Here is a 12,398-nt window from a genome sequence, read left to right as displayed (position 1 = left end):
TTGACGCGATGGTGCACATGGGGAAATTAATCTGTGGGTAGTAAAATTAGGGTCAAGCGTGCGGACCTCTATAATGGCAAACCTATCAAATAAAAGCTTGAAGCCATGTATGAACAGGTTTGTCCATGACATTTTTACTTCATTATATTTTCATAATTGCTTTCCTGTGTTTTGCTGGGATCTGTGATGCAGATAACGTAACTGCTGTGCTGCTTTTTGCCCCAAAATGTTCTGTTGTCGTTTCTTTTCTGCTCATTCTGGTTGATATTAACTATGGAAGCCCATTTACGCCACAAAAACAAATAAACAAGTCAAGATTATGAGATAAAAAGTCAGAAGCATGAGATAATGAAGTCTAAATTATGAGATACAAATTAATAATCATGAGATACAAAGTCAAAATTATGTGATCAAAAGTCATTATGAGATAATAAAGTCAAAATTATGAGAAAAAAACTCATAATTATGAGACAATAAAGACAAAATTATGAGATAAAAAGTCTACATTATGAGATAAAAATTATGACTTTTTATTTATTTTTTGAGGTGGAAATGGGCTTCCATAATTACCCCTCATGTTTATGACGCAATCTTTTTTTTTTTCACCAAGCAAAGAGCTGTTGGTGCAGATGGAAATGCGAAACATCTACTTATGAGCACGCCGGAGCTTTCTCCCTCCCAAAAGAACCGCCGAACAACAGATGTGAGAAGTAAATAGGTTAATTAACTATTCTGTCATATCAGTCATCCATTAATGACAGAAGAACTGCTCTGTATGAATCTTTTAGGATGAAACTAGAAGATGTACCTGTGGCGGGTACAGCTCCAGTGTGCAGTCGATGCACGCCGTCATGCCCGGGAGAATGACGCGGGCGTTTCCTTTGAAGCCCTCCGTTCCTCCGTCGATGAGCGGGATGATGGAGCTAGGGTCCAGGACTCCGTCTTCATAGCTCAAGAGGGATATCTAGAGAAAGCCAAGTAAATCAGAACTCCCCACACATTGCCCTCCTCATGTGCAACGGCACACGTTTCTCCTACCAGCATCCCGTTCATCCAGCGTCTGGCAATGATGGAGTCCAATCCACAGACGATGATGTGGAACTCTGCAAAGAGAAATGAGCATTTAAAACCTTTGAGGAGCTCCACAGACGCATGGATCTTGTAAGAAAAACACTTACGCCTGTAGAAAGAATCATCAAAGTCTTGGATCTTTTTAAAGTGACTGCATGATATTAATAAGGAATAAAAATCAGGGTCATGATATTTTTTTATACTGTAAACTAGAGCAGAGTTGTTTTTCAGCTGTAAAAAATGTTGCCGTAAAGGATACGGTACCACTTTACATCCTGGGATGCGACCATTGATGAAGTCGGCCGCCACGTCTGCCTTTGGTCGTCCAACATCTTTGGGCCTGAGTGAATGCATGTAGCAATTATTATAGGATGTATGAGATGCTGCACCTGGAACTGAGTGTTATCAGACTATTACATCCCCACTATGTTCTTTGATAAGCATTACGTACATAATTAACAGGAATACTATAAGAATGTTGTTGGATTTATTTCTTAAGATGTTTTTAAATATATATTTTTCACCACAAACAGCATTTTCTTTGGAAACAGTGTGCAAAAATCCTCTCAAGCCAATTTTAAGTCCCAGCATGCCCCATTCAGACAATCTTTTTGCATAAAATACGTAATTGTTCTATTTTTTTAACACAGTTTTTTAACTGAAACTTCTTCCTAACAGGCCAAGGCTTTGTGTTATTGTGATTGTTGTTGCAGATTACGATTATTTAGGTCCTAATCTTTCTAAAAAGGTGTCTTATTGACCGCTCCAGGAGGCATTTTTGGGGAATCTGGCTCATATCATGCTGGATGTTGATAGTTACAATCAAAATATCTTTTAAAAGTGATTTTTTTTTTGCAGATTCAATTATACATTCAATAAACACAAGTATTAGAATTAATTTTGGGGTTCCTACGACAACTCAAACACAAGGAAAACACTCAAACACAAGGGAAAAGGAGGTCTGGAGCCAAAATTGGTTCCAGAGTTTTCAAATGTTGAAATAGTGTGAAAACTACAAGGAGGAGGAAAACAATAGAGGGGGAACCAACCTGAAAAGAAACTGCCTGTTGAGGTTGGACAGATCAATGGTGTCCATGTCAACCACATGGATGAGGCGAAACCCAGACAGGGCCTAAAGCACAACACGCCTGTGTAAGAACTTATCCAAACAGAGTTTGTGTTTGCTCAGCTCACACTTCAGTCGTACATAAATTCAACACAGATGAATGCTATTTTCATACCAGATTTTTGAGGAGTTCACATCCAAGCCCTCCTGCGCCGATGACCAGAATCTTGCACGTCTCCAACAGAAACTGTAGAGACTAAGATGAAAGAAACACCGCATTAGTAAATACTGTGATTTTTGGAATATCTCCATCACTAGACAGTGTGAAGCCACAAGTGTTACCGCCGTTTCGGTCTCTGTTTCCATTAAAGTATTGCTAAGTTACCTCAGTGCTCGGCTCAAAGTCAGGATGGGTGAACGGGCCAGGTCGCTCCAAAAACTTCGTCACATGATTCCACCGGCCGTCCCAGTCGCAACCACCGTCCCTGTGTCCACCATCTACAGCCATTCTGGAACCGAAACACACCATGACATACTGAACTAGTACTATGACTTAAAGTAGTGCCTTTCTCCCTCTATTTAATGCAATGTAGCCCACATTATATTCTTTTTTTTGTTTGTTTCCTGAAAGATGTGTGAAGAAGGCAATGCAACACGTATGTGGGTTAATAACAGTCATTGGGATTAATAAATATGTAAACACAGATGAAAATAAGTTCAATAAAAATAAGCTACAGCAACTAAACTGCGATTGAGCACTGATTTATGAAAACACAGCAACCTGCAAACACTCTAAATTTGTCATGAGTTCAACATCACATGGATTGGAACATTTTATTTACTCTAATTTCTTTACTAATCTCTTGAGATTACGCAGCAGAGTTGTCAAAATCTCCGACGAGTGATTCCCAACCTGTTAGTCAGGATTAAAGAAGCCACAATAATATTACCTATGTAGGAAATAATAAAATAACAAATAATAACAATAATAATACAACATTTCTTTTTAGTTTTCTGACTTTTCTGGACTTCATCATCAGCAAACGAGTGCCAGGCCACTATTCCAGAGTGATTGTATAGAGAATGTACTAAATACTTGACAGTAATATCTTTACAGTATACTGTTTTAGCAGCTTGAATACAACAAATCAATGGGTAGTCTAGTGTTTCATACCAACATCTAATTGCTCATATGAAATGCCAAGGTCTAATAAACTTTATGTTTTCCTCTGTAATTAGTTACTCTATGTTTTCCTTGTACATTGCATTGTGGGATATTAGTGTGCATCTCATGCATGAGTATCTCGGACTATATTAGAATGCATTAACGACTTTTTCGAGTTTCCTTGGTTGTCGTTCTTCAAGTTTGAACACACAAACATGCTCAAACCCTGTTCAGGATTAGTAGGACACGTTAGTGTAGAATTGGTAACGTTAACAGCTGCAATGTGCTAGTTTATTCCGGATGTGTCTCGCATAGAGGATGCAGGAATGGTGCAGTGCAGTGCGGGGTCTTTTGCGTTATGTTTGATGCTGTGAATGGATACATTGTGTCAACGGAGGAAATGGTACGAAGAGCGAACTGGGTCATTAAGTTTCTTCGTCGTGTCTCCTGGTCCAGCAGTCGCTGCTCAGAGAGCAACGCAAACCTGCTGCCAGTTAGAGACCTTTATTTAGCATTCGTCACTAACTTCTCGGTCACGTCCTCTATTCGCCGTCTTTTCTTCTCCCTGGAGGAAGAAAGTAAAACAACGTTCAAGCATGCCGTGTCAGCGGTGAAATGAGACGGTTTTAACGACGATTAAATCATATTTTTCATCCATTGAGACTTACGGCTCTTCGGCATCCGCCATACTTTCACGGTCCCATTTCCCCGATTGTGTCTGTTTTATTGCCGAGAGTCAGAGCTGCGCCCAGCTGCTCTGACTCTCGGCTTTTTTTTAATGTTTTATAAATATTCTTAGTTGTTTTTAAATATTGTTTTCTTCTGCATTATGTTTTGATGATTTTAATTATTTTTATGTGAAGCACTTTGAATCGCCTTGCTGTTAAAACGTGCTAGACACATCAACTTGCATTTTTGCGCATTCTTGAACGCAACTGTCAAACTCTCAAAGACGCTTCTTCGAGAATCCAACTCTCGCGAGATCTTGAGCGAGAGCACGGCTTGTCGTTTGACCCTCCTCCCGCCTCCTCCGGGCTCACACAGCGATCAGCTGGGCCTGTCAAAATATTACGCAGCGTGTGCGGCTGTGTTTGTGTTCGTGCGCCACTTCGCCACACGTTGACGACATGGCAGCCAAGATGGAGCTCGCGCCTCTCAGACCGTGGGATGATTTCTACCCCGGAGTGGACCGGTTTTCCAAACCTGAGTTCGGGGATTTAGCAAAGTGGAACAACAGAGTGATCAGTAACTTGCTGTACTACCAGACGAATTACTTCGCCGTGGCCGTGGTGGTTTTCCTCATCGTCGGGTGAGTCCCATTATGCTAACGGGGGTTAAGCTAGCATCCGTGGCTCGGTGTTTAATTAGCCCGCATACCGCGAGTCCACACCCGACATGACCACACGAGCTATATATGTGACGTGTGCTATTGTTGCGCCAACAGCTGGCTGCCTCTCACGTTTATAGACTTGTAACGCTCGCTTTCTAGGCCTTTAGTAGTCACGCTACTAACACATGTTCTTTCTAAATAGCTTCGTATACCGTCAGGAGCGACGCTGTAGCTTGCTTAACGTGTGTGCAAATGCTTCATTTTGTAAACGTAATTTACTGGGCCTCTTTTTATTTTTGAAGTGTACGTTACTCACCAGGATTTTTGAAAAACCCTGTGGTGCTAAAACGGATCTCTAGTTCCTATTATAGTCACATATGACAGCTGCTCGTGATTTTTTCGGTGCATGAGTCAAGCTGATTTGGTAGTTTTTTCTTTCCATAAAGTATAGCATAGGCCTTCCTGCAGGAATCTGCCATCCTATGGTTTTTGCTATTGTTGTTATTGCCACCAGGTTGTGCTATTTAAAACGACGCCTTCCACTGGAGCACATGTGCAATATATGCCACTTTTTTCCTTTTTTCACTGTGCAGGTTCCTGAACCCATTTGGCATGTTTTTGGGAGGAGCCGTGGTGTCTCTGGTCTTCATAGGTTCGGTGTGGGCGGGAGAGAACCAAGCCATGGTCAAGAACTTCAAAAAGAAAAACCCCACTCTGTTCATCATCGGGGTCATGGCCACCAGTTACTTTCTGCTGTCGCTGTGTGGCGGTGTCATGGTCTTCATCTTTGGAATCACCTTCCCATTGCTGCGTAAGTCGCAGGGTTTTCTGTTTACTCTCCTTCCCATGTGCCGTATAAAACACCACATGTACTGTCCCCCATTCTTTGAGACTGTCTGACTTTAAAAAAAAAAAAATCCCACAATGATTACATGATAATGTTGAGCTACTTTTGCAACATCAATAACGAACATTCAAGTTTGACATCGTTCCGTCTAAAACAAAACCTCGCCTCTACCCGAGAAACACGTACATCACATTATATAACTTGGACACATGTAGATGTGAGTCGTTCTTGATTGTTTTCTTTGGGTTCTCGCACTCTCCCAGTTGTAATTTAAGGGCATGGCTCTAGGACAAAAAAAATGATTTAGTGACTTATGAGGAATCTCACACACACTTCTTTCTCTTTGTCTGTATCTTCTTCAACGCTGTGATTTTGACGCAAAAAATACAAAACATCTGCTAATTTTCAGTGATCAAATAAGCTGCTTGCATTTAGCACGACAACATTATAATGTAACAGATATGACAAAACATATTGATGAGCTATACTCTTTAAATATATATATATATATATATATATATATATATATATATATATATGTATATGTATATATATATATGTATATGTATATATATATATATGTATGTATATGTATATATATATATATGTATATGTATATATATATATATATATGTATATATATTATAAGTGTATTGCCTTTGCCTAATCTAAATACAATTTTAGCTTGTGATCCGTGTGCTATATTGCAAACACATGTTGGCTAATGTTGTATGATGAACTGTTCAGGGGATAGTGAGTCACACAGGGATGCATAACTGAGGTTTCTCTGTGGGTGAACAAGCTTTTCCAAGTGCTCTCTCATTCTGACTCACTCTCGGGATTGAACAGCATGTACACCATAGCATGCGTTCACTCATGACACACATTGCAAAATACAGTCAGCATTACAGGGCGTGGTATGCCGTGGTTCAGAAGTACAGTTTGGGATTTCGCTCGGGCTCTCTAAATACATTTTGAGTCAGCGGACCGGTCCCTGATAATTGATGGGTCGGCTCGTTATAGAAAATGTAGCAGCTTTACCATCGCGGCAGATAGATGAGGCGGTTTGATCGGCCCTCTCATGAGGCCTGCCCTCTGCAGCCCGTGTTGACGCGTTGCTATGGGTTGTTGATGTGGACACGACTACATTTACTGGCTGATGTCATGCATTCTGTATCTGCCGGCCAGGGGACTAGAAGACCTTACACCTGCTTTCAAGTCTGAATTGCAACAGTATCGCATTTTGTTTTCTCATTTCCCGGGATGTATTCCAGACAAAATCATCATATGTCATAATTGTCACAGGATATAAATACATTGCCGTATTGTTTCCTGCAGTGATCCTGATCCATGCCTCTCTGAGACTGCGCAACATGAAGAACAGACTGGAGAACAATATTGAGGGTGTCGGGCTGAAGAAGACCCCCATGGGCGTCATCATGGATCTCCTGGATCAACAGGAGGAGCAAATGAACAAGGTTCGGGATTACATTGAAAACAAACTGAAGAAATGAGGCCGGAGTCAAAGATGTCGGAACCATTTATTGCCATGTATGTTTTCACATACAAAGAATTTGTCAAGGCAGGAGGTGCATAACATTAAACAACATGACACAATGAACAGTGCAAGGGAAGTCGGTGTCACACAGTATGAAATAAAATGTCCGTAGCACACTCCCATATGTTGAGTTTTTATCCCCGCTATACAATTTAAAGTTACTGATGTTTGCATTCCCATTATTTTTTTTATCCATTTGGTTCACTTTTATCTCTCGTACGTTTGTGTGACTTTCCTCACAGATAGCTAGTAAAACATTTTATTAACATTTGCACAATCACAGCGTGGATTGGATGTTAAAAGGTAGTAAAGTAGGCACCAAAGGTTACCAAAGGTCATTCCTGTATCAAAACATTTTCCCAAAACAAACCACGTCCTTTGTTCCACAAGAAGACTTGGTATTTATTTAAAAAATAATAATTAAGTCAAAAGTCGAAAACACTATCTAATGCTGTTATGAGTTACTAATTTTGTTTTTTGCCAAAGAAGAATGTTTAATTTACCCGACACCCAGTGAAACAGTTTATTAAACAGCAATAACGTCCATCTTTTCACGACAGGAGCTCTATAAATACTGATCTGAGACCAGTGGGCGTCTTGTGTAGAAATGGTTATATGGCCTGACTATTAATTGTGGAGTTTAAATATTCCTGACCATACAGGCTGGCCTGACTGTATTCCTTCTGATCACAGCTATGCAATATTTAAAATGAATGGCAAGTGCAGCTTTATTTTTGTTTTGAATATATTATGTCATATGTACATGTTATTTCTGATGTCTTTATTTTCATAATTTAGCATGCAAAAATGTAAAACAATGGGCTACAGGATATTAGCCTTAATAATGTTGCCAATGAGTAAAATATTAATTAAATTAAAAAGATTCCTATGCTAGTATTTTCCCATTGACTGTTGGGATCAAAACCCGTTTCCTGTTAAAAAAAAAAACAATAATAACATTTGTAATCTGTAATGTGTTTATTTTCTACTGTTTCTCCAGCAGTTGTTTCCTTTTGTGTCTCCACTCCTGCACATTAGCTGCAGTTTGTGCATGCTACTTTCACAAATAGCAGCTCAAAGAGTTTGTCATATGGATGCTATGTTATATATTCTGTGACTTTTCCATTTCTGAAAAGTGATGATTGAATCACAGAACTGGAAGTGAAACATGGCTGTCCTCTATAAAGCAAATAAAGATAATGGAATTTATGTTGCAGTTATTTCCTCATTCAGCCAGTGTGAGTGTATATATAGACATTAATTAATCACACAATAAAGTTTCTCTTGTGTTGCTTGGGTTAAATCTTTCTTTGAAACAAATTAATGAATTGTAGGCTGCTCCAAGAAGAAATTTAAATAAATTCATAACGGTGCTGAATAGTGAACAAATTAATATTCTTTCCAGGAGAGTGCACACCGTTTGATTCAGTTTGACTAATTATCCGCATGGCATCATTTTTCATGATTCAGACTCAACTCCCTCGTTAATTTGTCTTTTTTTTCATATCTGCACCTTTAAGAGAAATGGGGGAAAAAAAGCAATGATTCCCTGGGGATCAAAGAGCTTTTCTATTTTAATAAAGAAAACAAAGAAAGACCAAGAATCCTCGGGCAATGAGTGTAAGATTTTTTTTATAGCAAAATGCAAACCTGTGGAACAGATTTACTCCTAAATAAATGAACAAGCATGTAATGAAACAAACCTTCACTAAAAATACATTTTTGAGCACACCAGGTGAAGAAATATGTGAATTGCAATAGCAAACGATGAAATAGGTCAAACATTTTAATCTCAATTGATTTTAGGCTCTTCTTAACTTTCATACCTTTTGTTGTGACTTCCCAACAACAGCATTTAGTTTGAGAACAACACAACAGACAATATATTTTTACGTGAGATTACAGTATAGTTCAGTCTTATTTTGCACAGTTGACGAGAGCAGTGGTTCTCACATTTTTAATAAGTGAAAGCCCATAAGAGTGTAAAAGTTTTTGAAAATATATTTGAAAAGGGCATCAATAAAAATCCTTCATAAATTGTATTTACTAAAATATAAGTGTAAGTTCATCAACTACATTGTATATATTCCATATTAAAACAGACTGATGGCACATCGCTGTGTACGAGTACGTCACTGAAAAAAGGTTGAGAGCCCCTGGACTAGAGAATAGGTGTAAAATAATTAAACGTAGTCTGGAGATGCAGCTGCGTTATCAGAGGAGACTCGTTTCACTTGATTCCAGCACTTTAGGGAGCGGCACCTGCAAGAACAAAAGAAGAGAACCAAAAGATGACTTGTGTTTCTTCTGCAGGAGTGTAAAAGCACCTTACAAGCTCATTTAGTGCAATCACAAGCATGCAATACTCATGTGTTTTGAGAGCTTAGAAGTCAGAAGTAACCCATGTTTTCAATTAAAAAAACTAACTCGTCAAATGTTAGTACCCTTAAGCGCAGGATCCCAACTTGATTGTTCTCACTGAATACATTCTTGGATACTCACAGATTTCAGATAGGCCACGCCGCTGTTTTTGATCTCCCCGAGGAGCTGATCCCGGGGCGTGAGGTCAATCTTCGGTGTCGATCGCCTGCGTGGGACGGGCTTCAAAGTCTTAATCACGTCGGACAGGTTTGCCTTTTCCTCTGTCAACGCTCCGTTGCCTGCGCCCTTCCCTTTGGGAGTCTTCCTCAGTTGGAAACTCGCCCTCTCTGGTCCCTTGTTGTCCCTCGGGTCCAGGTCCAGGAAAGGGTCGCGCTTCTTGGGAGTCCTCTTCAGCTGGACGTCCTTCAGTGCGGTTGCCGGTTCGGTACTGGGTTCCTTGGTAGTGCTCTTGTGTTTGAGCTGCTTCTGAGGCTCTGGCTTTGCTCTCTGCTGCTGCTGCTGCTGTTGCTGCTGCTGCATTGGCGGTACGGCCCTCGGTTCCACCGATTGGGGGACAAGCCCGCACTCCTGCAGGAGCTCTAGAGGCGGCACGTAGCCGAGCATCTCGAGCAAACCGGGAGGCAGGTTCAGGCTGTTCTCGTACACCTGCATCAGCTCCCTCTGCTCCTTCGCCTGCTGCTGCCTCTGCTCCTCCTTCCTCAGCTGCCTCTGGCGGTCCAGGTTCCGGGTCAAGAGGTTGGTCACCACCATCCTGGGCCCCGGTTGCTCGAAATGGTAGCCCAACTTCAGGAGGGTGTTGTTGGCCTTGAGCAGGCGCGAGATCTCCATCTCCGAGTGGTGACCCAACATGTGCCTCTGGTTGTGGAAGCGCAGCTCTGTGAGGGTCTCGTTGAATTGGAGGCAGCGGATGATGGCCACGATGCCCTTTCCGGTCACGAAGTTGGACTCGATGTTCAAAGTCGTGATGCCGCGATTCTCTCGCAACATGTTGGCCAGGTTGTAAGCTATGTTTTCGTCAACGCCGGTGTTGGCTATACTGAAGGTCTTCACGTGTTTGTTCTTCTTCAAGGCGTTGACGTAGTCCAGCAGCATCTCTTTGGGAATGTTTTCGATGTTGTTGAGGTTGACCTCGCCGACAGAAGGGTTGTTGTTGCGGACTTTGTCCAGCGTCGACTCCAAGTTTGTCTCGTTTCCCGAGGGTCTTGATGTCATTTTTATATTATTAAATGACAACTTTGGAATATTTAATTTGTTGATTTTTCTCTCTTCTTTCTGCGGCAGCTTATCGTTGGTGTCTTTTATCTCTGGCTCCTCTGAGGCCTCTTTGGGAAGCGAAGAGTCAGCAGTTTTAATTTCCTCTTTCTCTTCAACTTGTGATGTGCTGTGTTTTGTGTCTGAAAAAGGCTGATCGTCATCTATATTGTTTTCTGGTACTTTTTCTGTGTCGGTGTTTGGAGAATCTACACGTTTGTTAGTATATTCATGTGTGTCTTTGTTCACAGGTGACTTCAACCCTTCCTCATCTTTCACATCCACCCCTTTGTCCTTTCCATCCCTCTCATCAACCTCTTCAATAATTTCCTCAATAATCTCTATAACTTCCTCTCCATCTGTACCATCAACAGCTTCTTCCTCAATGACTTCTTCTATCGTTTCATATTCCACATTTTCTTCCGCCGCGTCTTCGTGTTTCATCTCAGTTTCCTCCCTCAGAGCTTTCTGATGGGAATAAAAAAAACAAGAAACTAGAATTGTGCTTTTTTTCAAACTCTACCTGGCACATTCCACAAGTAAAGGGTTACGATTTCTAAAGAAATGTTATACCGAATTGATCTGTGTCAAAACATTTGAGGGTTTAGCCCCTTACCTGACTGGGCAGCAGGGTAACGGGCACTCTTTCCTCCTCAAGCATACGGTTGGCTTCTTTCTCCCAGTGGAGGTGACCAACCAGGGCTCTGTGGTCGAACGTCCCAGTCGGAGCCTTCTCCGTCTGGTTCTTTTGTCTCTGTCCCACCGGTACCCTCTCATCCGGGGCGATCATAACGTCCATCTCACTCTGGAGCTCCTTGAGCTCCTCCGGTGAAAGCATAGCAAGGAGTTCATCCTCGTCTATATCCTCCTCATTGAGATCCTCAAGGTCGTTACTGTTTGACATGTTTGCCTAACGTCTTTCTTTTCTGTCGATGTCAAAAAAGGCAGGACAACTTCTGTCCAAGTCTACAACTCAAAGCAAACTGAGAAGCCCCTGACTTTGACTTCAGCTGCAAACCGTTTGGTCCTGCTGCCGCACGGGGAGTCTAAAATTAAACCCGGTGAACAGCCTGGAAGATATTTAAGATACAGCATGAGCCGAGAGACATGCTAACATTCTTCTTTCAAGCCCCTAAACCCAGCTGGCCTGGCCATCAGGATCTTTTGGGATGACAGTTGCTTCAAGCAAAGGAGGGTTTAGGATTGACAGCAGCAGGTGGGCTGCTGGGTGTGGACGGTGTGCAAAGCCTCCTGTGCACAACAAACCCGTGGGATTGAGTCAGAAGAGGTCATTAAGAAGTAACTTGTCATCGGGGAAATGGATACCAACAGTTGTAGGTTTTTTTTAGATCATTGGTCTAGGCACAGTTTGATTCAAAACGAGCAAAGACTTTTTGGCACCATGAAAAATGTATGAAATGTATTTTCTATCCAAAGAAGAATTAAAAAGTTTAGTTCGATATTTTATTAAAATGTGCTTAACTTTAGACAGAGCCAGGCCAGATGCCTCTGCTTTAAATAGTTTTTGCTATATGCTAAGCTAACCAACTGCCTTCTGCGGCTGCATGTTTTAATGGACAGAGTGTTATCGATCTTGTCATCTTATTCCAGTGTGAAAGCAGATACAGACTACCCAAAAATTGAACTAATCTTTTAAGGCGTACTCAAACTCAATCACGGAACCATCCATCCATCCATTTTCAGCCGCTTATCCCTAGTCGGGTCGCG

The 12,398-nt window shown here is 41.3% G+C and overlaps 3 protein-coding genes across 3 annotated transcripts in view; 1 reads left to right on the top strand and 2 right to left on the bottom strand.

Moving 5' to 3' along the window:
* LOC137800445 (NEDD8-activating enzyme E1 catalytic subunit-like) overlaps nucleotides 1-4,006 on the bottom strand; it is a 6,880-nt gene extending 2,874 nt beyond the window's left edge. Inside the window, exons 1-10 of the mRNA XM_068597654.1 lie at nucleotides 3,971-4,006; nucleotides 3,829-3,867; nucleotides 2,523-2,646; nucleotides 2,313-2,393; nucleotides 2,121-2,203; nucleotides 1,331-1,411; nucleotides 1,179-1,222; nucleotides 1,039-1,103; nucleotides 809-964; nucleotides 1-31 (exon numbers count right to left, since the gene is read on the bottom strand). The exon at nucleotides 1-31 is cut by the window's left edge and continues 72 nt beyond it. Of these exons, the coding sequence (XP_068453755.1) occupies nucleotides 1-31; nucleotides 809-964; nucleotides 1,039-1,103; nucleotides 1,179-1,222; nucleotides 1,331-1,411; nucleotides 2,121-2,203; nucleotides 2,313-2,393; nucleotides 2,523-2,646; nucleotides 3,829-3,867; nucleotides 3,971-3,990 (724 nt within the window). The 5' untranslated portion in view covers nucleotides 3,991-4,006. The remainder of the gene's footprint in view (nucleotides 32-808; nucleotides 965-1,038; nucleotides 1,104-1,178; nucleotides 1,223-1,330; nucleotides 1,412-2,120; nucleotides 2,204-2,312; nucleotides 2,394-2,522; nucleotides 2,647-3,828; nucleotides 3,868-3,970) is intronic.
* A 338-nt stretch (nucleotides 4,007-4,344) lies between these two features.
* On the top strand, nucleotides 4,345-8,300 carry LOC137801120 (PRA1 family protein 3-like). The gene is made up of 3 exons (XM_068598540.1): nucleotides 4,345-4,611; nucleotides 5,226-5,443; nucleotides 6,818-8,300. The coding sequence occupies exons 1-3, from the start codon at nucleotides 4,430-4,432 to the stop codon at nucleotides 6,991-6,993; spliced, it is 576 nt and encodes a 191-aa protein (XP_068454641.1). The 5' UTR covers nucleotides 4,345-4,429; the 3' UTR covers nucleotides 6,994-8,300.
* Nucleotides 8,301-8,653: 353 nt separating this feature from the next.
* On the bottom strand, nucleotides 8,654-11,695 carry lmod3 (leiomodin 3 (fetal)). The gene is made up of 3 exons (XM_068597785.1): nucleotides 11,287-11,695; nucleotides 9,540-11,138; nucleotides 8,654-9,299 (listed from the first exon to the last, which is right to left on the bottom strand). Exons 1-3 carry the CDS (start codon nucleotides 11,572-11,574, stop codon nucleotides 9,252-9,254), a joined length of 1,935 nt encoding a protein of 644 aa, XP_068453886.1. The 5' UTR covers nucleotides 11,575-11,695; the 3' UTR covers nucleotides 8,654-9,251.
* Between the last annotated feature and the right edge of the window lie 703 nt (nucleotides 11,696-12,398).

The sequence above is a fragment of the Clinocottus analis genome, unplaced genomic scaffold, assembly GCF_023055335.1.
Source record: "Clinocottus analis isolate CAN_PGR_092001 unplaced genomic scaffold, fCliAna1.0.p SCAF_4, whole genome shotgun sequence".
NCBI lineage: Eukaryota > Metazoa > Chordata > Actinopteri > Perciformes > Cottidae > Clinocottus > Clinocottus analis.
This window is presented reverse-complemented; position numbering and strand designations above follow the sequence as displayed.

Coding starts and splice junctions, on each gene's coding strand:
- LOC137801120 (XM_068598540.1), top strand. CDS start 4,430: ATGGCAGCCAAGATGGAGCTCGCGCCTCTCAGACCGTGGGATGATTTC. Junction 4,612..5,225: donor GTGGTTTTCCTCATCGTCGG/GTGAGTCCCATT, acceptor TTCACTGTGCAG/GTTCCTGAACCCATTTGGCA. Junction 5,444..6,817: donor AATCACCTTCCCATTGCTGC/GTAAGTCGCAGG, acceptor TGTTTCCTGCAG/TGATCCTGATCCATGCCTCT.
- lmod3 (XM_068597785.1), bottom strand. CDS start 11,574: ATGTCAAACAGTAACGACCTTGAGGATCTCAATGAGGAGGATATAGAC. Junction 11,139..11,286: donor TTACCCTGCTGCCCAGTCAG/GTAAGGGGCTAA, acceptor TATTCCCATCAG/AAAGCTCTGAGGGAGGAAAC. Junction 9,300..9,539: donor GCGTGGCCTATCTGAAATCT/GTGAGTATCCAA, acceptor TTGTTCTTGCAG/GTGCCGCTCCCTAAAGTGCT.